The following is a 23,342-nucleotide window of genomic DNA, read 5'->3' on the forward strand; positions in this document are numbered from 1 at the left end:
TTTATTGATACAATATAAAATAATCTCCACTGCTTGTGGCTGCTATATGATCAGAGGAAGATAGTGGACAAGAGGGGCCTTGCAATGTCCCTGTGGGGAACAAGGGCCTGTCTACAGTGTGTGGAACTGCCAACCCGATAAGGGCGATTCTGCGCAGGAACCTAACCTGGAAACTATTACTGACCTACATTATTGCTGAATTATCTTGTAGGTGTTTCAGAAAGGGAGCGTCTTAAAAATGTACCCAGCTCAGTTTTTACACAACCATCCACAAATTTTCTCATGCAAATTACCCTTTATAAACTAGTACATAATCCAACAGTCCCATGTGACACACACAATAAATTGTTCTATCCACCTTATCAGAGTGTAGCCTCATATTATTTTCTTTGTACGTATGTAGCGGTGTTTGTGTGTGTGTGTGTGTGTGTGTGTGTGTGTGTGTGTGCGTGTATATGTATGTATGTATGTGTATATATATATATTATACAAAGCAAAATTCCGCAGTACACCAGCTTCAGGTGAAAAAAGGATGGTATTTATTGCAAGTAGCAAAAAATAACAGGGAAGATGCAACGTTTCAGAGTTCTCACAAGCCCATCCCTTTTTCACCTGAAGCTGGTGTGCGGCGGAATTTTGCTTTGTATCTACTGGGATCCCGGGCCAAGGGACTTACTCTGTACAGCACCCGCTACACGTATTTAGAAGTGTGGCTTTCTCCTCTATCTATCTATCTTTTTTTTTTTTTTTGTATTTTTAACCTTAATCTATCTGAATTAATTATATCCAGTTTTTGGCTTATTTCCTGATAAACTGTCTGTTTTTATTCTCACACAGGGAAACGCATTGGGATTTGTTAAGATTTTCAGCTTTCATTAGCCTTTGTTATATGTAATTGGTGTAATGACACCACAGGAATACTTCTCTGTGTCAGTAGTTACAAAATTCTTTTTTTTTTCCTTTGCAATTTTTGCAGCTTCAATAATTTTTTTTTTATTTGATTAGTGTTTCCCACATCTGTATCCAGTTGGATTACGTACCAGCCTGTTTGGGGCAATTGTTTTTGCTTGTGTGAAACGATTTTGCTTACAATTGTGTGAAACCCCAATTAGGGTTCGTTCTAAAGCAACAGGTGTGGAAAGTACTAATTGTGTGCCAACACAGTTCCCTTGCCGCACATCTACCTGGACAAAACTATAAGATAATTCATGAATGGAGAGTAGGGTATCTAGGGTAGGGTGCTGTGCCAGATTGCCCTTATTAGGGTGGGTTTTCCACTCATGGCAAGGCTGAGTTCCCAGATGGGTGTAATAGAGACGTTGATAGATATCTTTTTTTTTTTTTTTTTTTTTTTACCCTTGTTTAAACTTTGTTTGTTGGGATTATTTTATATAGTATCAATAATGTTTATGTTTCAGGGTACGTTTACACGTACCGGATCCGCAGCGGATTTCTCTGTGCAGATCCCTGCCCAGTAAACTGTATGGGCAGACAAACTCGCAGCAGGATGCACATCCCGCTGCGAGTTTGTTCGCAGCCTGCCCTGCGGACAAACTCGCAGGGCAGGAATCCGCAGCGGATCTCGCTACGAATACGCAGCGAGAAATTCACTGTGGATCCGGTACGTGTGAATATACCCTCAAGAGGTATTTTGAACATTTTGGTCCTTTGACTTTTTGATCGGTAATTAAACCATAATTATTTTGCTTTCTTTCTTTGGAAGCCATGATCTACATGTAATCTTGCTCACACAGCCCAAGGTTGGATCCCTACTGCACTGCATAGCAGCTGATCATTTAGTTTTGCCCTGCGAAATGGTGATTAGTCAGCAGCACATTGGCCCATCTAATAATGCCCTTAGCTACAGTTTATCAGTGTGGACAGTACTTTGTGCTTTCTGTTCTGTCATGGATTACAGGCTTGTATCTGTTTTTGTACTGTAAGGGTATGTTCACACTGAGTAATATAGGAGGAATTCCGCCTGTGTCAGTGTCTCTATGGGATGGCTCGCATGCCGCTGCTCTCCTCTCAAAGAATTGACATCTCAACGGAGAAATCAAAGCAGAGGAGCGTGAGCCCTCCCATAAGAGACACTGTGTGACACTGAGGCAGACGTGATTCTGCACGCCTGTTTTACTCAGTGTGAATGGGCCCTAATACAGTACAATGTAATAAGCCAATCAGCTGTGGGAGCAAGGCTTGATAAGGTTTGCAGTCTCTGAATATAACAGTTCACCGACAGTAACGTGGACCTTGTTGATAAAAAAAAATATATATAATATCTTCACGTCTGGTTTTGTGTTATACCTGCTGAATAGGCATTCTCATTATATGAAGATGAGATCAGCGACTCTAAGGCGCAGCTGGCGGCCATCACCCTTATCATTGGAACCTTTGAGAAGATGAAATGTTTCAGTGAAGAAAACCATGAGCCTCTGAGGACACAGAGTGCACTGGCTGCCTCCAAGCTCCTGAAGAAGCCGGATCAGTGCAGGGCGGTGAGCACCTCCGCGCATCTCTTCTGGTCTGGACGCAACACTGATAAGAATGGTGAAGAGGTGAGAACTTGTAGGATGATTCAATGCTTTTATTACTGGGGATTTTCTAATTATTCACTCATCAACAATATTGAAATGTCCATGAATGTCTTGATGTCCTTGATGGAAACACAGCTTATGTATTTATGTAGCATGTGAAAGAAAACCACAATTGTCAACTGTTTTTTTAGGTTCATGAGAACTTGGGGAGCATTGTGAAAAGAAGGGCTTAATGTAAAAAATAAATAATTAATAATTAGAAAACACATTATTCTTTCAATTACCTTGCCTTACACACCACAGAGCTCTGCGTTTGGTCCCTGAATCTGAGTATGTTGTTTTTTGTTTTTTTTTAAATCATCCAGAAATTCCTTTTAGTCATGTGTCTGATATCCCAGCTGCAGTTTAATTTATAACTGCTGTAAATAAATAAATGTTACTTTGATTCTGGGTTGGGTTCAAAGGGTCTGTTCCCAAATGAGTGAGATTTTTTTTTTTTATTGTTGTTTGATAATCCAGCACTTATCTGGTCCCATAAATGACAGATTTAAAAGAATATTACGATATATTACTCTCTCATTTCAGTTTAACGATGAACCGCACATTAATGTCTGCACATTTCTGAGAAATAACTTATAGTGTATGAGATTCTTGTTTTACTTTGTCCTTGAATTGTAGTCATTGCCTCCAGAGTCTTTCATAGTATAACAACAGAGAAAAGTGTCTCTTTGGTGGGTACGGGGGAGTGAATTGTTGAAGTCCCTCATCTTGACACGATTCACCTTCCCCCTCTCCCTTTACACAGTAACCTTGTATGTCATGGCCCTCGCATCACTGCTTCATCCACAATGAAAATGTCTTTTTTCATAGAACAGTCTTCAGACCCTTAAAAACTGCACCTAGAAAAGTAATTTTTAGTAGAACTTTCAGCAGTCTTGCCCAGTGTTTTTCAGCCTTGGTTATGTAAAAGATTTGTCTCTAGTTGTGGATTAGGTGTAGCATAGGTAGAATATTTGTTTCTACAGACTAGGTAGGACCTTAGACATGTGGCTTTGAAATCACACAGGTCCCACCAAGTGTGCAGTGCACTATGGAGGAAGAGAGGATGAGCCACACTTTACCTTGTCTGCTATGTCAGACACAGCCGCTATTCAATGAATAAAGCTTTGGGGGCATACAAGTTTAGGACCATGGGTGCAAAATGTCATAGATTGATCCTTATGCATGAAATGTTAGGGAGATGCCTAGTATACAGGGTTCTTCCCAGGACACATCCCTTTGGGATTCTCCCTGGCTTACTAACATCATTTTCCTTAATGGGTTCTGGTATTGGCCACAAGTGGGCATTCATAGAGGGTCCCATTTTGTAGTGGTGGGTGTGTTTTATCTTCTTTAAACAGCCATTTGACCATCCACCTTCTGGTTTTCCTTTTATTTTTCCCCCCTGTTAAGCTGATTTAGGGACAACAGGGACAGAAATCACCACAAATAGAATTTTCGCTCAGATAGACGTAATCTTATGTTCTGCTGGGATGTTCTCTTTTTTTTTAATTTTTTAATTTTTTATGTGGCTTCCTGCTGGATATTATCTTACAGAAGTCTCCGTCTCCTTCTGGTAAAGTTAAAGGAGATATAATAGCCATACAGAGGGCAGCTATTGGGAAGACTAAACTCTCCTTTAGTGAGTTCAGTGATATTGGTGCTTGTTTGCAGAGCAGCTGGGCCACATGAATGAAAATCTGCCTATTGCAATCGGCCGCACTTGCCTGTTTACGCTGTGATTTTATGGGCTGATCATAGTAACATAGTAAATAAGGTTGAAAGAAGACAAGAGTCCATCAGGTTCAACCTAGGAAAATCCTACTGTGTTGATCCAGGAAGGCGAAAAACCCCTATGGGGCAGAAGACAAATGCCCCACCACAGGGAGAAACTCCCCCCCCCCCCCCTTCCCCCCTCCCCCGACTGCAATGGCAACCAGAACAATCCCCGGATCAACGTATCACCAGAAATCTAATGCCCATAACTTGTAATATTATATTTTTCAAGAAAAGCATCCAGGCCTCCCTTGAACTTATTTACTGAATCAGCCATGACAACATCATGTGGCAGAGAGTTCCACAGTCTTACCGCTCGTACAGTAAAGAACCCGCGTCGATGCTGATGATGAAATTTTCTTTCCTCTAGACGTAGAGGATGCCCCCTTGTCATTGTTACAGACCTAGGAGTAAAAAGACCACTACAAAAATCTCTGTACTGTCCATTCATATATTTGTATATTGTGATCAGATCGCCCCTAAGACGTCTTTTTTCTAGCGTAAATAACCCCAAGCGTGATAACCTGTCCTGGTACTGTAACCCACCCATTCCCTTAATGACCTTTGTTGCCCTCCTCTGCACCCGCTGTAGGTCAGCTGTGTCCTTCTTATATACCGGTGCCCAAAACTGTACACAGTATTCCATGTGTGGTCTGACCAGTGATTTATAAAGAGGCAAAACTATGTTCTCATCTTTAGCATCTATACCTCTTTTGATGCACCCCATTATTTTATTAGCCTTGGCAGCTGCTGCCTGGCACTGATCACTAAAGTTGAGTTTACTGTCCACCAATACCCCCAGGTCCTTTTCGGAAGTAGTTTTACCCAGTGTTTTATTATTTAGCACATAACTGTACTTATTATTGCTATGGCCCAAATGCATAACCTTACATTTATCCACATTAAACTTCATTTGCCATTTCTCCGCCCAAGCCTCTAGCTTCTCCAAATCCCTCTGTAATATGATATTATCCTCCTCTGTACTGATTACTTTACCCAGTTTAGTATCATCTGCAAAAATGGAGATTCTACTCTGTAGCCCCTCTACAAGATCATTAATAAAAATATTAAAAAGAAGTGGACCCAACACTGACCCCTGTGGTACCCCACTAGTAACTAAAACCCAATCTGGATATGTTCCATCAATGACCACCCTCTGTTTTCTATCACACAACCAGTTACTTACCCATTTGCATACGTTTTCCCCGAGTCCCAGCATCCTCATTTTGTAGACCAACCTTTCATGGGGCACAGTATCAAATGCCTTTGAAAAGTCCAGATACACAACATCCACAGCCTCCCCCAGGTCCAGTCTATAACTTACCTCTTCATAGAAGCCGATCAGATTAGTCTGACAGGACCGATCCCTCATAAATCCATGCTGGTGCTGTGTCATAAGATTATTTTCATTAAGATACTCCAGTATAGCATCTCTTACAATCCCCTCAAATACTTTACCTACTATAGATGTTAGACTTACGGGCCTGTAGTTTCCAGGATCACTCCTTGACCCCTTCTTGAATATTGGTACCACATTAGCTATGCGCCAGTCCTGTGGAAGAATCCCTGTCGTAATAGAATCTTTAAATAATAGGAATAACGGTCTGTCTAACACAGTATTTAATTATTGCAAAACTCTAGGATGGATACCTTCTGGGCCCGGTGACTTATGGATTTTAATATTTTTAAGGCGTTTCCCCACTTCTTGTTGTGTTAGGCAGGTGAGATTTATGGGAGGATTAACATTATCCCTAGTCATATCGTCTGTTATGGGATTCTCCTCTGTGAATACAATAGAGAAGAATGTATTTAGTAGATTGGCCTTTTCCTCTTCCCCCTCCACCATTACACCCAGATTATTTTTGAGGGGACCAACATTTTCGGTTTTAAGTCTTTTGTTATTTATATAGGTGAAGAACATTTTGGGATTTGTTTTACTTTCTGTGGCTATCCTTCTTTCTGTTGCTATTTTTGCTTCTTTTATTTGTGTTTTACACATTCTATTCTTCTGTCTATAGTTGCTCAATGCTTCCCCATTACCTTCTTGTTTTAGTTGTCTGAATGCTTGTTTCTTATCATTTATTGCACCCCTTACAGCTGTAGTTAACCACATTGGATTTCTCTTATTTCTAAGAGAATGAGTGGTTTCTTGTTTGTCAGCTGATTACTTGCCCTTTTACATGGCCAATTATGTGCAGAAAACGTTTCTGCCTGAGGATAATGTGCCAGTGTGAAGGAACCTCAGGATTACCCTTTCTGCCTCCTGTGCATGGCATGCATTCTTAGCCTCACTGTAAGTATTCTAAGCAGACTTGAGGAATCAACCTTGCGCTACACGCATGTTAAATGGTCTCAAACTGGTCCCATAAAAATATCTGTCTTGAATTCCTTGTTTATTGGAAGATTCTTGTCAACAAGAAAACATTTACCTTTTGTTCCTGGTCTTGCCTTATTTTAGATTCACAGTGGCAAGCGAGTGATGGAGTGTTTGAAAAAGGCTCTGAAGATCGCTAATCAGTGCATGGATCCATCCCTTCAAGTGCAACTCTTCATAGAAATTCTTAACAGATACATCTACTTCTACGAGAAAGAAAATGATGCGGTACGTGAATACTTCTCATCAGGTCTTCTCTCCACCACCCCCATCCCTTACCCCAGTCATTATCCTACAGCAGGTTTTGAGTATGTTTTTGAAGATGCATTTTACTTGGGATCAAATGCTGGTGATTAGCTGGGATGTAGAATACAGATGCAAAGTGTCATCAACTCTGCAAAGAAATTCTTTAATTATTGCTCTGTCATCTTGAGGACAGGTTTATTTAATGTTTTATAGATTAGTATTGAGGTGATGTCCCTGTCATCCAGTGATGTCTTTCGTCAGGAAAGATGAGATATTTCGGACCCTGTGAAGGTTTAATGAGACGAGCAATGACAGGGCAGTGTGTGTCTGTGTGGGGGGGGGGGGGGTGCGGTGCCCGCATTAACCTCTTCTTCTACAGATTCAGGGATCTGTGATCTTTACTGCTGCATTGATAATTACTCGCCACTTTTAAGCAAATTACGTTTCTCCAACCATGCATTGTTCTAAAGCTGCAGCTCATTCTCCTAAAAACACTTAGAATCTGCCCATTTTGCCAGCATTTATATTTTTATTGCTGGCATTAACCCGATTTTTGCATTTTAGTTTTTTCCTCCTTGTGCTGAAAAGGCCATAGCTCTTGCATTTTTTCACCCAGAAACCCACATGAGCCTTTATTTTTTGTGCCACTAATTGTACTTTGCAAGGACAGGCTGTATTTTTTTTTTATAAAGTACACTGCGAAACCAGAAAAAAATAAATGTGTGGTAAAATTGAAAAAAAAAAAACACCTTTTTTTTAATTTGGGGGGGATTTGTTTTTACGCCGGTCGCCCTGGGGTAAAACTGACTTGTTATATATGTTCCTCAAGTCGTTATGATTACAACGATATGTTACATGTATAACTTTAATTTAATTTGACGGCTTCTAAAAATTTCAAACCATTAACAAATATATGTTCCTTAAAATCACTCTATTCCCAGGCTTATAGCGCTTTTATCTTTTAGTCTATGGGGCTGTCTGAGGTGTCATTTTTTGCGCCATGATGTGTACTTTCTATCGGTACCTTGATTGCGCATGTGCAACTTTTTTGATCGCCTTTTTATATGCAACTTTTTGATCACTTTTTATTACAATTTTTCTGGATTTGATGTGACCAAAAATCATCAATTTAGCGCTTTAGCGGGTTTTTACGCTTATGCCGTATACCGTGCGAGATCAGGAATGTGATAATTTAAATATTTCAGGCGATTACGCACGTGGCGATACCAAATATGTTTGTTCATTTATTTATTTTTACTTAAAAAATATGAAAAAGGGGGGTGATTCAAACTTTTATTAGAGGAGGGGATTTCTTATTGATGAAAAACCTTTTATTTTTAATTTTTTTTTTACTTTTAGTCCCCCTGGGGGACTTTTATTATTACTGCAGTGATCTCTCATAGAGATCACTGCAGTGTCCTTGCAATACACTGATTAATGAGATCAGTGTTAGATTGCTTAGGGCTGCTGCAGCCAGAAGCAATATATTGCCGAGCCTGGATCAGCGTTATACAGACGCTGAGGCCCGGCCTCAGTAAGAAGAAGAGATCGCAAGGGGGCGATCTTGCCACAAGACACCAGGGATGGGGCTGTAACGTTAGTTAGATACAGCTGTCAGCCTTGACATCTAATTAGCCTGCCGCGGCGGCTAATGCGCACAGTCCCTGGCTGTACATAACAGCCGGGTGCTGCGCGCTGCAGAGAGGGACGGCGCCGGGAGCCCTCTCAGCATCCCCTTACGGCAACATGACGGGTATACCCGTCATGTATTGTTAAGGGGTTAAATGTATAAGTTCATCTGGTAGGAGGTCCGGAAACTTGAGAAATAAATATGACTCAAGATTCTATCTGTCCCTTCATATATGTTAGGTTGAACACCAGCTCCTAAATAGATGGTATTGTCTTTTCAGGTTACTGTTCAGGTATTGAACCAACTCATCCAGAAGATCCGTGAAGACCTTCCCAACCTAGAGGCCAGCGAGGAGACAGAACAGATAAACAAACACTTTCACAACACTCTGGAACATTTACGTCTACGAAAGGAGTCTCCAGAGGCTGAAGGTCCTGTATATGAGGGTCTTGTTCTGTGAAGCGACCCCCATTTGCTTAGTTCATTGTCCCTTGCTATGACTTCATCTTCTTTTGTTCTGCTCTGATTGTGTTTTTTTTTTTTTTAATTTCATAAATTCTAATATATTTTCCCTTCAGTGATAGATTGTGCCTTTTGGAAATGCCAAGTATTATAACTATCAATTTCTAGATCATTTCTGAAAAGTACCATAAAGGTGTCATATGCAGCTTACCTAGAAATTAGAACATTCTAGTCCTGTTGACCCCCATTCTTTTTTAGCCTTTTTGGAAATGAATTTTCACACAAAAAAGTGTAAGTAAGCTTATAGTGAGTGTTCACCTTTTAAGACCATGAGTTTTGCTAATCCTGAACCTTCAAATTCTCTGCATAGACATAGTCAAATGATTGCATTCTCGCTGCCTGTAGCCACCACTACTGCACATGGCTTACTGCATACTGTTTTATCTTTTTCTGCAAATATGTAACATTCAGCAAATAAACGTGTTAAAAAGTAGAAAGCTTTAAAATTAGTCTGTCTACACTAAAATTAGTCTGTTTACACTACTTTCCCACCTCCGTATAGTGCAGTCAGAGGTTTTGGTGACACATATTTGGTGACAGATTCCCTTTAAAGGGACTAGGGGAATGATAGAATACTGGCATCTAAATAAATAATGAATTTATTGTTACTAACATCAAAATCTCAAATCGGCTACCATGTATGCAGTATTACATGTTATGTCCTATACAGCCCAATGTGACAAAACGCATGTAAATTAATAGCCACTACTCTAACGGTAATTTGATTAAAAGCTATACAATTATTCACAGACAGTATGAATCCAATGGCAATAGGCTGGGTTCACACTACGTATATTTCAGTCAGTATTGTGGTCCTCATATTGCAACCAAAACCAGGAGTGGATTAAAAACACAGAAAGGATCTGTTCACAAAATGTTGAAATTGAGTGGATGGCCGCCATTTAATGGCAAATATTTGCTGTTATTTTAAAACAACGGCTGTGGTATTGAAATAATGGCCGTTATTTACTGTTATATGGCGGCCATCCACTCAATTTCAACATTGTGTGGACAGATCCTTTCTGTGTTTTTAATCCACTCCTGGTTTTGGTTGCAATATGAGGACCACAATACTGACTGAAATATACGTATTGTGAACCCAGCCTTAGGCTGGGTTCACACTATGTATATTTGAGGCTGTATTTGTGAGGCTGTATAGCAACCAAAACCAGGAGTGGATTGAAAACACAGAAAGGCTCTGTTCACATAATGTTGTAATTGAGTGGATGGCCATCATTTAATGGCAAATATTTGCTGTTATTTTAAAACAACGGCTGTGGTATTGAAATAATGGCCGTTATTTACTGTTATATGGCGGCCATCCACTCAATTTCAACATTGTGTGAACAGATCCTTTCTGTGTTTTCAATCCCTTCCTGGTTTTGGTTGCTATGAGGACCTGACATGAGGACCAAATACTGCCTGAAATATACATAGTGTGAACCCAGCCTAAAACTGCATGTATAGAACGAGGCACACTGTAAAAGCCTTACTATAAGCCCAGTGATAATGAAGTACGGCTCCTTTGCTCTATCTAGCCAAGTTTGTCATACCTTTTTTATTTTTTTTTTAAATGAATGAATTTAAATAGTTACATGTTATTAATTCACCTAGAAGATGTATTCTTTGAGAAATCTGAGTTTTCCATGTAGCTGAATGTATCTATACTAGGATGTCTCAGTAAAACTTCCAGAATGTTCATGTACTGATGTACTATTAATAAGATCAGGGTATAAATGTATGCAATAAGTAGCTGCATTGCTATTTCATTTGGTCATTTTGTCTGTGCAGGGGATTTGCCTCTATAAGGGTCTTTAAAAATTGAATTGGGACCAAACTATAATGATGTTTCATGGTGGACGCTCACTATAGCGAGCATTTTCTCAAGAAATGAAAAATAAAATCAAACTTTTTAATAAATTCCAGGCCCTGGCTGACCACATGTTAATGAATTGTTTTACTATTAAGCTGGTATATTGGTTATATCTAGATCAGAGAATTCTGGGTGACAACTACTATGGCTACTCCAGTTCCTATCTTGGTCGGTATCACATTTTACAAACTGCTACGGGGAAGCTTCACATGTACCGTATCGCAGCAGATTTTCTGGTGCAGATCCGCAGCTAAGTTGACTAAATAAATGAACACAGCATCAAATCTGCTGTGGATCCGCAGCATATTTGACAGTGCGCATTTAATGCTCTGTCCATTCTTTTAGTCAAATCTGCTGCGGATCCGCAGCAGAAAATCTGCCGCGATGCGGTACGTGTGAAGCTACCTTAATATGTGATGTTTGCTCTTAAGATTTCAGAAAACAGAAACCTTTTCTGCAGTTGATAACGTTTGTCATCCAGCTTTCATAGAAATAGAGATAACCATGAGCGGCTGAAATAAAGCCTTTTATAATTTGAAGTCAACTTTTTTTTTATGTAGCAATGGAGATTGATATTATTGCCAAGATGAGGTGTTTTTCTAAAAGAGCTTTTCTGGAATTTAGTAAATATGGCTATGCACATATACTGTGGTAAAAGTGAGGCCAAACACTGTCATCCCTAATACCTCCTATGTAGATTTGCTTTGGCTGAACAAGCATATGTATTTTCAGAGATGAGAGGGTAAGTGGGTGCAGTTGCATCTGTTCGCTCTGTGGATATCTGCGATATGAGCCATATTTCCTTAATCCCAGAGGCCTTCTTCATTCTGTATTATTTTAACTGTAAAGCTTGTTCCACAGATATGTCACCCTAAAGAGCTTGTGGGGTGACTGTGTGATAGCTTCAGTCATGCACCCCCTTCCCTTTATCTTTTTCTTTTAAAGCAGCAAGCAGCCCTGCCCCCTCTAATTCTAGTTTGTTTTGGAGCATGCCTAGGGGACATCCAGAACTGACGTTCTATTTTATTGACCAGGGTTCTGTGTTGTCCATTGAGGGCCAGTACTGTGTGCAGAGCTCCTTTATCATCAGCGTTCATGTTCGACATAGTATAAGAAGAAATCTTAAGAACATTTGTGATGATCTATATAGTGTATGTATAACCATTCTTGTAAATTTAGATATAAATGCGGTATGCACATTTATTCAGTCTTATGATTTGCACCCGTGGTATAATAAAATGACTATTAACAGTTCAGAACTGTGTCTCTTCTGTTGGATGATGACCTTGATGTCTTAAGGTGTGGATGAATATGACTTAAAGGGATTATCTGGCAACCAAAAATCTATTTTGTTCGAATGATTGCAGTGGCTAACGTTTTTTTCCTTACAGTGTAGGTTGCTACTTAAAGTGAATGCATAATCAGAAAATTATCTATTATTTAAATAGATTTTTCATGTCTGTAACATATATATTACGACTTTCTAGTTTTTTCTAAAGAATTACAGCGATAGATGACACCAGTAGAAAGTGAAGACAATAGTAGTTCGGCCTCCTCACCCCTGTAGAATGACCTCTGCACAGGTCACAGAGCAAAATACGGTCTGGAAATGTGAATTGTGACTATCTTTGGGCTTGCTGTAAAGAATGTAATTAACCTTTAGCCGCACCGAGACATACAGCAATATTTCAGTGCAGCACTGCGGGTATAATTGAAGATTGGGATATACTGGGTGGTCCTCTGTTACTATATGTAGCAGAGGGCTGCCATTTCATGTCTGCACGGCCTGATCCCTGTGTCAGCATAAATTAACCCCTTAGATTATATTTTAAAATCTTTAAATGCGTCACCTAGCGAGTCTTGGTGCCTGATCCTCATCTCATGCCGCCGTCCCCCCTCCGCCGCGGATTCGTCCTTCCGAAGATGACGTTTGGCACAAAATGGCGGACGGCCCTCGACACGGATCAGGTAATGTATAATGCACCACACACTTCCGGGTACACGGGCGGGAGTGGTGGGACTCGTGAAGGGGGCGATTAACAGACATAACATACATTACAAAGTTGTATAACTTTGTAATGTGTGTTATTCTGTGAATAATTTTTTAGCGCCGCACTACCCCTTTAAATGCTGTTTAAAAATGCTCAGGCAAGATGGCTGCCCCTAAAATAATGTACTAAAAATACAATAAAAAAAAAAAAAATTGTCAAATGAAACAGATTACAAAAAAGAATGTATGGATCTGACCAGAAAAGAAAACCCCAAAACTCATGCACATTCAGTTACCAAATTAATTTTATTGGTTGTAAATGTGAAATAAAGCAACTTACTAACATACTGTTATTTTCAAACCTGAATGGATCACCCATTACAGCTACCTCCATTGGCTTGTAAGCTCTGAGGTGTCGACACAGCCTCTAGTAGCAGCACACTTCTACCCAGTCCCTGTGTATCAGCACGGGACCAGTGATGTGAAAGAGGGGGCTGTGTGGATTGTACTAAAACTATTATTCAGTAGGGCTGTTGGGAGTGTCTGCTGTCATTGGGAAGAAGAGTGTCAAAACCCATGACAATAGGCAAACTTCCACGTCCTTTTTTGAATAATCGCAACCAGTATAGGAATTCTATAAGGAGATATATAGGCTGTATCCATGTTTTCCAGGACTCCCTAGGGCTGCATCCAACTTCTTCAGCCACAGGTATTTAGATGCCAAACAATCGCACTCCAGCATGCTTGAGTTGCATTTTCTGTGTTTATTTTATACATCACCCAACTAATAAAGAAGTCATCCAAACATCTCAGAAGTGATCAGAACATTTTACAAGCTCTGGTTGTGATTTGTTGCTATAGACAAAACCAGCCAGTTTTGTTTTTACTGTTTTTATTTATTCGCCTTGTTCATATTGGAGACAGAACAACAGGATATGTTTCATTAAACTTTCCCTTTAACCTTTGTCCGGCTGACTAGGTACAATTGTACCATAACAAGCTGCATAGGTACAAATGTACCTTCATATATTTTGAATGAAATAATGCAAGGAAAAAATATTTTTTTTATGATCATGCTGTTTTATTATTATAAACAAGTAAAAAAAACTGTTCATTTACATTATAAAAGAAAATGTAAGAAACTTTTTTTATTGATTTTCTTCGCAAGTAATGCATGTTGTCTTTGCTGCCGAGTGTTCATCGCAAATGGGTTTCACACAAACCACACAAGACTTTCTAGTCTTGCGTTGTTTTCGCCTCAGGTCTCGGCAGACATAGCAACTACCAACAACAGGGGAGGGTCCACGACTACCATGAGGTATTTGAGGGCCAGCTGCTGCTTGCGATGCTACCACAATGCATCGTCCAAGCACCATTTCTACTGCACCTCGAAGGAAATGGTTTCTTATTATCATTCGTTTTGTTCTATGATCTTCAATTGCAGGCATACACAGATGATTTGCGAGATCTTTCTTCGTTGATCTTTTGTCCTAAGGCTTGGATTGTGTTCTCTGTAGACAATGTAGGATGCTAACCCAGTGACATAAATCATATTGTAGAAAAATGCCAGAGGCCAACGTAATGTTTGTCGTTTCACAGTGTACTTTCCCAACATTTTATCCATAACATCAACTCCGCCTTTTGTTTTGTTGTAGTATTTTATTATCTCTGGCTTGGCTGCTAGTGTCTCTTCAACTTCTCCCGTCATGTGCATAGATGATTGAAGCACGACTGATTTGTTCTTCTTTAGTACATATGAACAGACTGTTGCATTATGATTGTAGGCAAAATTTGTCGAGTTTACAGGCCTTTCTTTGGCAGGCTGCGTGTTGCTAGGTAGGAACCTTTTGTTTTTTCTCACTGTACCAACTAGTGTCATGTTCCAGGAGTTCAATACCTTAGCTAGTTCCATGGTTGTAAAGAAGTTATTAGTGGTGACATTTCTTCCAGAGCCTTTATACGAGCTCACTAGGTCCAATACTGTTCGTTCACCAATGTTTACTTGTCGAGGACCATCAGTTGGTTTCCCAGTGTAGAGCTGACCTTGCAATGGGTAGGCGTTTGACGAGTCACAAGCCCAGAAAAGCTTTATGCCATATTTAGCTGGTTCTGAAGGTATATACTAAGTAAAATATGCACATGAACAAAATAATATTTATTTCTCGGAAGAACAGCATATTTGGAGCTGAATGAACTTTAGTTTCTGAAACCAAGTAAAGGAGAAACACACAGTGGATTTATACGAAGGTACAATCGTACCGCTGCAGCCTGTTAACGTTGTAAAATTATGCAGCCTGACAAAGGTTAAAGGTGGTTTCATACATGTGTTTTTTTTTTTTGTTTTGTTTTTTTAAATGACGCATGATTTTTTTGATGCAAAACTAGAAATGGATTAAACAAAATGGGAAATACATTAAATCGGTTCTCTATCTTTTCCCCACAATTTATGTTGTTTTTGAACATTTCAAATCCACACAGCTTTATTATACCTTCTGTTTGGATAATAATATAGATTTACTAGGTAAAATAAATGCTGAATCATCCCCCTGTCTCCTTTCCCCCAGTTCTGAGCCTGCTACTTTGTACTGAAGACACAGAAAACTGTATAAGAGCTGTTCTCTCTCTCTCCCCCCCACCTCTTTTCAGAGACTTCTTAAGTAAACAGTGTTCCTGCCAAGGTAATTATGAAATATGTAATGCGGAAGAGTGAATCTAAGGTCAAGTTACTTGTGACCTGAATTTACCCTTTACGGCCTCCCAGAGAGCAGAGAAAGCCAGCCAGGGACCCTGTTTACATGAGCCATCTGGGTAGGGAGAGGAAAGAAGGGGATAGACAGAGACGCTCTTACACAATTTTCTGTGTCTTCAGCACAAAGCAGCAAGCTAAGAACTGGGGAAAGGAGACACAAAAGGTAATGACATGAATGGCATTAATTGTTTGTCTCCAGGAGGGGGGATGATTCAACATGTACTTTACCTAAGTGGAATACCCCTTTAACAAACCAAGAATCTGTAAGTAATAAATAAAATGTCCCAAAAATATATGGGAAGATTTATCGAGTTGACTTATAGTAAAATTCTTATTGTTGCCATAGCAACCAATCAGGCTTGATAAATCTCCCCTACAGAACCAATGACCATACAAAACAGAAGAGTTGGCTGAGGAAAATTAGAAGGCAAAAGAGCGCTGGTAAAGATAATAGAATTGCAGCAATGGGGACTAAGTGTGTGCCTCGCTGGTGAGTATCACATGTGGGGCTGGTCACATGAGTATATGAGATGAAAAGCTACTTGGATAGAATGAGTCATTTGACCCTGGGCTCTGGTCATGTGCTTGTATATATTATAAGTGAAGTAAAGTACACACAAGGAAACCAAGTAATGACAGCAGAGGTCAGGTGTTTTATATAAATAATGGGGCTAACAACATACAATACTGAATGCAGACATAAGAGATGTAGCGCAAAAAAATAGAAGGAACATTATGTACACACGAGAATAGTATAGTTGTACGGATAAACGTATAATAGGGAGGAAAATAAACTGTATTAAAGGAGAAGTTCGGCATTTTCTAAAAGCCGGCAGCCTGCAGGGGGAGGGGGGAAATTTATGACAAGTAGACTTTTACCTCTCCTAACAACTGCAGGACCCCGCTGGGCTCCAGGATCTCCAGGTTGTCCACGTCACAACCTGGCTGATGGACTGGCTGCTTAGCCAGTCAGTGTCTGGGACAAGACACCGCTCCGGTTACTGATTAGCTGAGTGGCCAGTCCATCAGCCAGGACAGGCATTTTCCCCTGAGTCCTGATGACATCAAAATTTGGTGGGAAATGACTTCCGCAGGACGGCCACTCACCACAGGCAATTTCCCCCCTCCCCCTGCAGGCTGCCGGAACTTTAGAAAATGCCGGACTTTTCCTTTAATGTCATTTCAAGTAGTATGATGGATGAATGAATTAGTCATAAACAACCAAACAGGATGATTCTGTAAAGATTTTAACCACTTAGTGGAAGTCACTGCATATGCTTCATCTTATAGCCGACAATCGCCTGCAACTCAATTACCAAAAAACTGGAACAAAGCTTTCCTCACACATATACTTTGAATGGTGGGGAAAAGGTGAGGAGGGAAATCATGATGGATAAGAGTCATCATGGTAGTCTGGGGCAGATAGAGAATAAACATGAACGTCAAGGACTCCACTCAGGCAACAGAAGACACCAACTTTTTAATTACTGGATTTAAACACTTATATAGACTGGTCTGTAGTGTTGATAGCGTTTATGGTGAAGAGGTATTACTCAAACATTATATAGTTATACCATTGGTAGTTTTTAACCCTTCTTGGTAAACTGCATAAACAGATGTATATGGTAGCCATAGTTAGGGTTTTGTTGGATTAGAAAAGCATAGATGCTTTGTACCAGAAACAGCACTACTCTTGTCCTTAGTGTCTGTGTGAGGGTATGTGCTCACTGAGGAATCTGCAAGGAATTTGAAGTGGAATCCACAGATTCTTCTGAAATTCCGCCCATAAAATATGAACAGAGCAATGTCCCATTGTGTTCAATGGGAGTTCTGCCCTGTTGTTCACACGGCAGAATTTTCCTCTGCAGACTCCGCTAGAGAAATCCTATCGAAGTCAATGGGGCTTAAATTCTGCTCTAATTCTGCCAGAGCTGAATAGGTGAGGAATTACTTAGCCCTCTCTGGCTTTGGCTTGGAAACTACAGTGGAGTTTTCCTAAACATGTTTCGTAAGAAACCACCATTTTAAAAAATGGCCCCTTGGTAAAAAAAAAAAAAAGGGAAAGTTTCACCTATATGCTGAGATCTTACCACTTGCAGGCCCAAAGCTTGAGGCTGCACTTCTTGTAAATTTCAATGATAACATTTCCCCTTGAGGTACAATTTTGTCTTAAAAACCTTATGTGGATCTAGTTGACCAAATGCATCTATTCTGTTTAAAACAGGATATTCTAGGTCTCCCTGTAGCGTGGCCTTAAGCATTGGGCCTGTAACTTTGAGTAGTCATATTTCAGCAAAATATAAAAAAATGGTTTGCACATTTACTGTATGCTAAAGATGCCATTTTAAGATCCAACTTCTCCTAAGTACAAGATTGAAAAATTCTCACATTGCTAAGAAGGGATTGTCACAAACTTGGGTTCAGTCAAGGTCTTAAGCACTTTAAGAACAAAGTTAAGGAGTTATTGCCTCACCCCTGTTGTTTATACTCAGGAATCAGACCCTTTTTATGTCTAATCTGCCCGTCGCACACAAGCGTAAGAGACTACCGCCATCTCTCCTCAGAAATCTGACATTTTCAGTACATCCTTCAGGACATTTTACCTTAACGATTGAGCGGAGGCAAAGAGAGTGCCTAAGTCTCCGCTCACTACTACCTCCTAAATCAATTTGTTTCATCTGTATTACTTCAAAGAGGAATAATAAAGTATTAGATTTCACGCTGGTCTACGCCAGGGCTGACTTCAGGTCAGACGCAGGAAATTGAATCTGCGCCACGTCTCCTATCTCATCTCAGCGTTTATTACTTGGAGACGTAATTTGCACTGAGCAAGTCTGCTGCAAGGATATTAAGACTTTGCTATGGTTCTTTCGTAGCTGATTCTTTAGCTCTTGGCTAGAAAGGGGAGCTGCAGCTTCATTCATAGAAATGGATTTCATGTACTTTACTGTAATTTTCTCTGATAATAGAGGGGTTGTCCGATAATATTTTTTCCTTTAAAAAAAGGAGTAAGGCTGGATTTAAAAAAAAATTATATATACATCTATGACTGACTGACTGCTGCTGCTGATCTTATACACATTGGATTCCTACAGATATTTACTACATTGCCCTGTGTTGATACACATGTGATGGCTTGGAATGCCCTCACAGCCAAGCACTGGTTTATTGGACATCTCCTATGGGCCAAGATAAGAACAGGAAGGAAGGGATCAGCAGGTACCCTGTGAGTATTGAAACGGTGGCAGTCAGGAACGAACTGGCAAGGTGAATAATGCCTTTTTAATGCCTTAACCCTTTTGTGAAAAATCCCACTGGCCAATCCCTATAATGATGTCACAGGATTGGTTTGCATTGTCCCCCTCCCTCTTCTACTCTCTATAGGCTAATAGGAGGAGACAGAGGGAAACATGACTGCAGTATCAAACTACTAAATGTTTGTAGTCTGGTCTATGGACACATAGATCTGCATAAGAGCTGGTTGTTTACTGATATTTTTAGATCTAAACAGTCTGTTTGTACTGTGTAAAATGAAAATCGATCACTTGAACAATGATCAAACAATCAAAAAAGCAAGAATTTGCTACAAATTATCTGCTCACTTAATGACGATTGCTGGAAAAATAAAATCTTGCTTCAAAGTTGTTAAATGATTGTTTGAGCTATTTATTGCTCTGTCTAAAAGGACCATAACTTTACATTTATCCACATCAAACTGAATTTGCCATTTCTCTGCCCAAGCCTCCAGTTTCTCTAAATCCTTCTATAATATTATATTATTCTCCTTTGTGGTGATCGCTTTACCCAGTTTACTATCATCTGCGAAATTCTAGTCTGTTGCCCCTCTACAAGAACTTTAATAAATAAAAAGAAGTGGACCCAGTACAGACCCCTGTGGTACCCTACTAGTAACTGTGACCAAATCTGAGTATGTTCCATCAATGACTACTCTGTTTCCTATCACTCAGACAGTTACTTAACCATTTACATATATTTCCCCCTAGTCCAAGCATAACAGACTGAGGCTGCTGAGCTGCTGCTTGTGACTTTCTGGCCTCACAATTCTCTTTTTAAAAGCTAAAATGCTGAAAATCTGATCTGTGTTACCAAGGAGACGGCGGAGCCTCAAGTGCATATTTGGGGCGTCTGATCTTGAAATTTTTTCTCTTATGAAGTAAACGTTTGTGTTGAATAGCAATAATTACTTTCCAGCTAGCAGTGGCTCAGAGCATGGATAGAGATCAGCTCCAGAGCACATATTACACAGCTGTATTATGAGGTTTGCTATGGGGCCTGATGACTTCTGACTGGGGGGGGGTCTCCATGCAACTCTGGATGGCAAATCTTCCTTATTTTGCACATTACCTACTTCACATCACTGCATAAGTAACTAGACAGATTTGATAGGTGTCACCCAGCTTCTCCATATTCTATGTGCGGTGTGTAATTGTTGCCATATATATTGTCACCCAGCTTTCCTACAATCAGGTCTAAATAGAAAAAGGTTGAATAGAATTCCTAATACCGGCATGGTAGATGACAACTTTTTACTGGTCAATTAATTCACAGAGTTGGAGTTGTCACACCAGAACAGAGTGAGATACAAGTTTTTAACCTTGCCTTCCTGTCATTACAGTGAATTAAGGCCCAACAGTTCAGTCCAGAATTGTAATAATTCATATAGTACATTTGCCTTCATCAGGTTATGAAATCAGTGTGTCAAACAGGTATGCTGGACCACCACGGGTCCTGTAAGTGGGAGAAGAGGTAGGAGAAGTGAGTGCCTTCCGCTTGTGGAAGCAAGACCTTGGTGGACCTCAATTCTTTCAGAATGGCTACCTGAAAGGAGCAGGAGCATTGTCCTGGCAGCCCGGGTCTCTGACAGTATCTGACATGTACCTGGCTATGATCACACTGTTCGTGCTTAACTTTTTCACTGAATTAAGTACCATTATCCTCTGGTCCATATGGGGCAGTATTAGGCCATGTTTACACACAGTAATTTTTCTCAGTATTCTTCAAGCAAAACCAGAAGTCGATTGAAAACACATGGTTGAAATTTAGTAGATCGCCATCATTTAATGGCAAATAATGACCATTATTTGCCATTAAATAATGGCCATCCACTAAATTTCAACAGTGTATGAACATAGCCTTTCTGTGTTTTCAAACCACTCCTGGTTTTGGATCAGGAATGAGGTAATTTAATAGTTTGGGCGATTACGCACACGGCAATACCAAATGTTAGTTTATTTATTTTTATTTATAAAATGGAAAAAACGGGCTGATTTAAACTTTTATTAGGGGAGGGGACTTCTATATGCATAGCACTGATCTCCCATTGAGATAAATGCTGTGTATATAATAGAGCATTGATCCACTTCTGGTTTTGCTTGAAAAATACTGACCAAAAATACTACGGTAGTATTCCTAGTAGATATGTATGTGAGGAGCAGTACTATAGTACTTATATTCTTGTGCATGTGGCAGTATAATTGTCACTGAAATTGCAAACCTAAAACATAACTTTTATGTAATCCGACTAAATCCAACTTGCTGGTTGCCGCTCACCAGCATACTGTCACTCCCAACCACGAGTTCAGCTAGGATTCTTGTGGCTCCATAGCAAGATGTTTTGCCGATCGGGGCCCTGACTCCCCTGCCCCACGGGCCCCATAGCAGTAGCATGGTCTCCCTCCATGGTAGCTATGCCATTTCTGAGTCTCGGTCTGGGTCCCACTTGCTCCTGGCTATATAGCCCAGGCTCCATCCTCCAATCCTCTTCCTGCTTCCTCCATTAACTCTTTAAGGATGGAGCCAGTTTTCATTTTTGTGCTTTGTTTTTTCCTCCTCGTGTTTAAAAGGCCACTGCACTTGCATATTTTCCTCTACAGACCCACATGACCCCTTATTTTTTTGTGACACCAATTATACTTTGCAAATACAGACTTAATTTTTCTATAACATATACTGCAAAACCAGAAAAAAATGTGTACAGTGAAATTGAAAAAAAAGTTGCAATTCCTTTTATTTTTAGGGGTTTTGTGTTTACACTGTTCGCCCCATGGTAAAACTGACATGTTCTCTATGTGACATGTTCTCTTCAAGTCAGTACGATTACAACAATATGTAACTTGTATGACTTTTATTTTATTTGATGGCTTTTAAAAAATTAAAACCTTTAAAAAAAACTAACAAAATGTGTTTAAAATTGCCCTTTTCTATCCTTATAACGCTTTTATTGTTTGGTCTATGGGGCTGTGTGAGGTGTAATTTTTTGCGCCACGATCTGTTGTTTCTTTTGGTACATTGTTTGTTTGCGTATATGCGACTTTTTGGTCACTTTTACACTTTGGTGGGTTTTTGCGCTTACGCTGTTTACCGTACGAGATGATGAATGAGATAATCTAATAGTTTGGGCGATTGTGCATGCGGCAATACCAAATATGTTTATTTATTTTTATATATAAAATGGGAAAAGGGGGGTGATTTAAACTTTTATTAGGGGAGGGGATTTTTTTACTAATAAAAACACTTTATAATTTTTTTGACATACAGCAATTAGAAGCCCCCTGGGGAACTTCTATATGGATAGCACTGATCTCCCATTGAGATCAATGCTGTGTATATAATAGAGCACTGATCCATCAGATTACTATTACTCTTGTCTGCAGCAGGCCAGATATGCTGATTGCCGAGCCAGGATCAGCGTCATTTTGACCCCCCACTAGACACCAGGGACAGGGGGACAAGGACTATTTAAATGCAGCTGTCAGCTTTGACAGCTGCATTTAAATAGTTAATCAGCCGAAAGCGGCCATCGGGCGCGCCGGCAAATACCCCCTGTCCTCGGCTGCACATAGCAATCGGGGACCGCGGGCTGCAGAGAGGGCTCACGCGGGGAGCCTTCACTGGTTACCCTAAACGGCCGCATGACGAGTATACTCACCATGCATCGATAAGGGGTTAAATGTTAAAAACCGCTCAGGCAAAATGGCAGCCTCCATAACAATGTACAGAATCTAGATCTAAATAGTAAAACAAAATGTAGGTGATACCCCACCTTATAATAGGCCTGCCATGTTCTAACAAAATGCTCATTCAGCAATGGTATGGACAGACAATGAAAAGATATAATAAAATATTTATGAAAATGATGTACTCACTTTTCAGAGATCCTATAGGAGGCAGTATTGTAGAAGTTATATTCTTGCACATGCGAGACAGTAGAACTAGTAGTAATAATCTATAATATATTAATATATAATAGCTTTATTCTTGTACATTATTGTGATAGTTATATAACTGTACTTAGAAATGTCATATTAATCCTCTGGTGTTATACAGACTTTTTAAAATGTTTGTGTTTTTCCACAACACAATAATAGTTTTATAATTGGGTAAACCGCACCCTAGTTATGTAAACTCCAGTAGGTCACATAGAAACAATAATGTCATCTGCCTCACTGCATTGATAAATGAAAATGCCGCTGTGTAATTATGCCTGCAGCATCTATTCATTGCTAGACCTTTACCTGTGATTCATCCACTGCTACAAATACAAGTTTCCTCCCTATGGCTGATAAAGTGGAGATGGGGGAGGAGG

The 23,342-nt window shown here is 39.9% G+C and overlaps 1 protein-coding gene across 1 annotated transcript in view; it reads left to right on the forward strand.

Annotated features, from left to right (window-relative positions):
* The window catches only part of VPS35 (VPS35 retromer complex component), a 68,286-nt gene extending 58,338 nt beyond the window's left edge, over positions 1 to 9,948 (forward strand). The window contains exons 15-17 of the mRNA XM_069968573.1: positions 2,319 to 2,558; positions 6,811 to 6,954; positions 8,883 to 9,948. Of these exons, the coding sequence (XP_069824674.1) occupies positions 2,319 to 2,558; positions 6,811 to 6,954; positions 8,883 to 9,062 (564 nt within the window). The 3' untranslated portion in view covers positions 9,063 to 9,948. The remainder of the gene's footprint in view (positions 1 to 2,318; positions 2,559 to 6,810; positions 6,955 to 8,882) is intronic.
* Positions 9,949 to 23,342: the final 13,394 nt, after the last annotated feature.

This window comes from Dendropsophus ebraccatus, chromosome 4 (assembly GCF_027789765.1).
Source record: "Dendropsophus ebraccatus isolate aDenEbr1 chromosome 4, aDenEbr1.pat, whole genome shotgun sequence".
Lineage (NCBI taxonomy): Eukaryota > Metazoa > Chordata > Amphibia > Anura > Hylidae > Dendropsophus > Dendropsophus ebraccatus.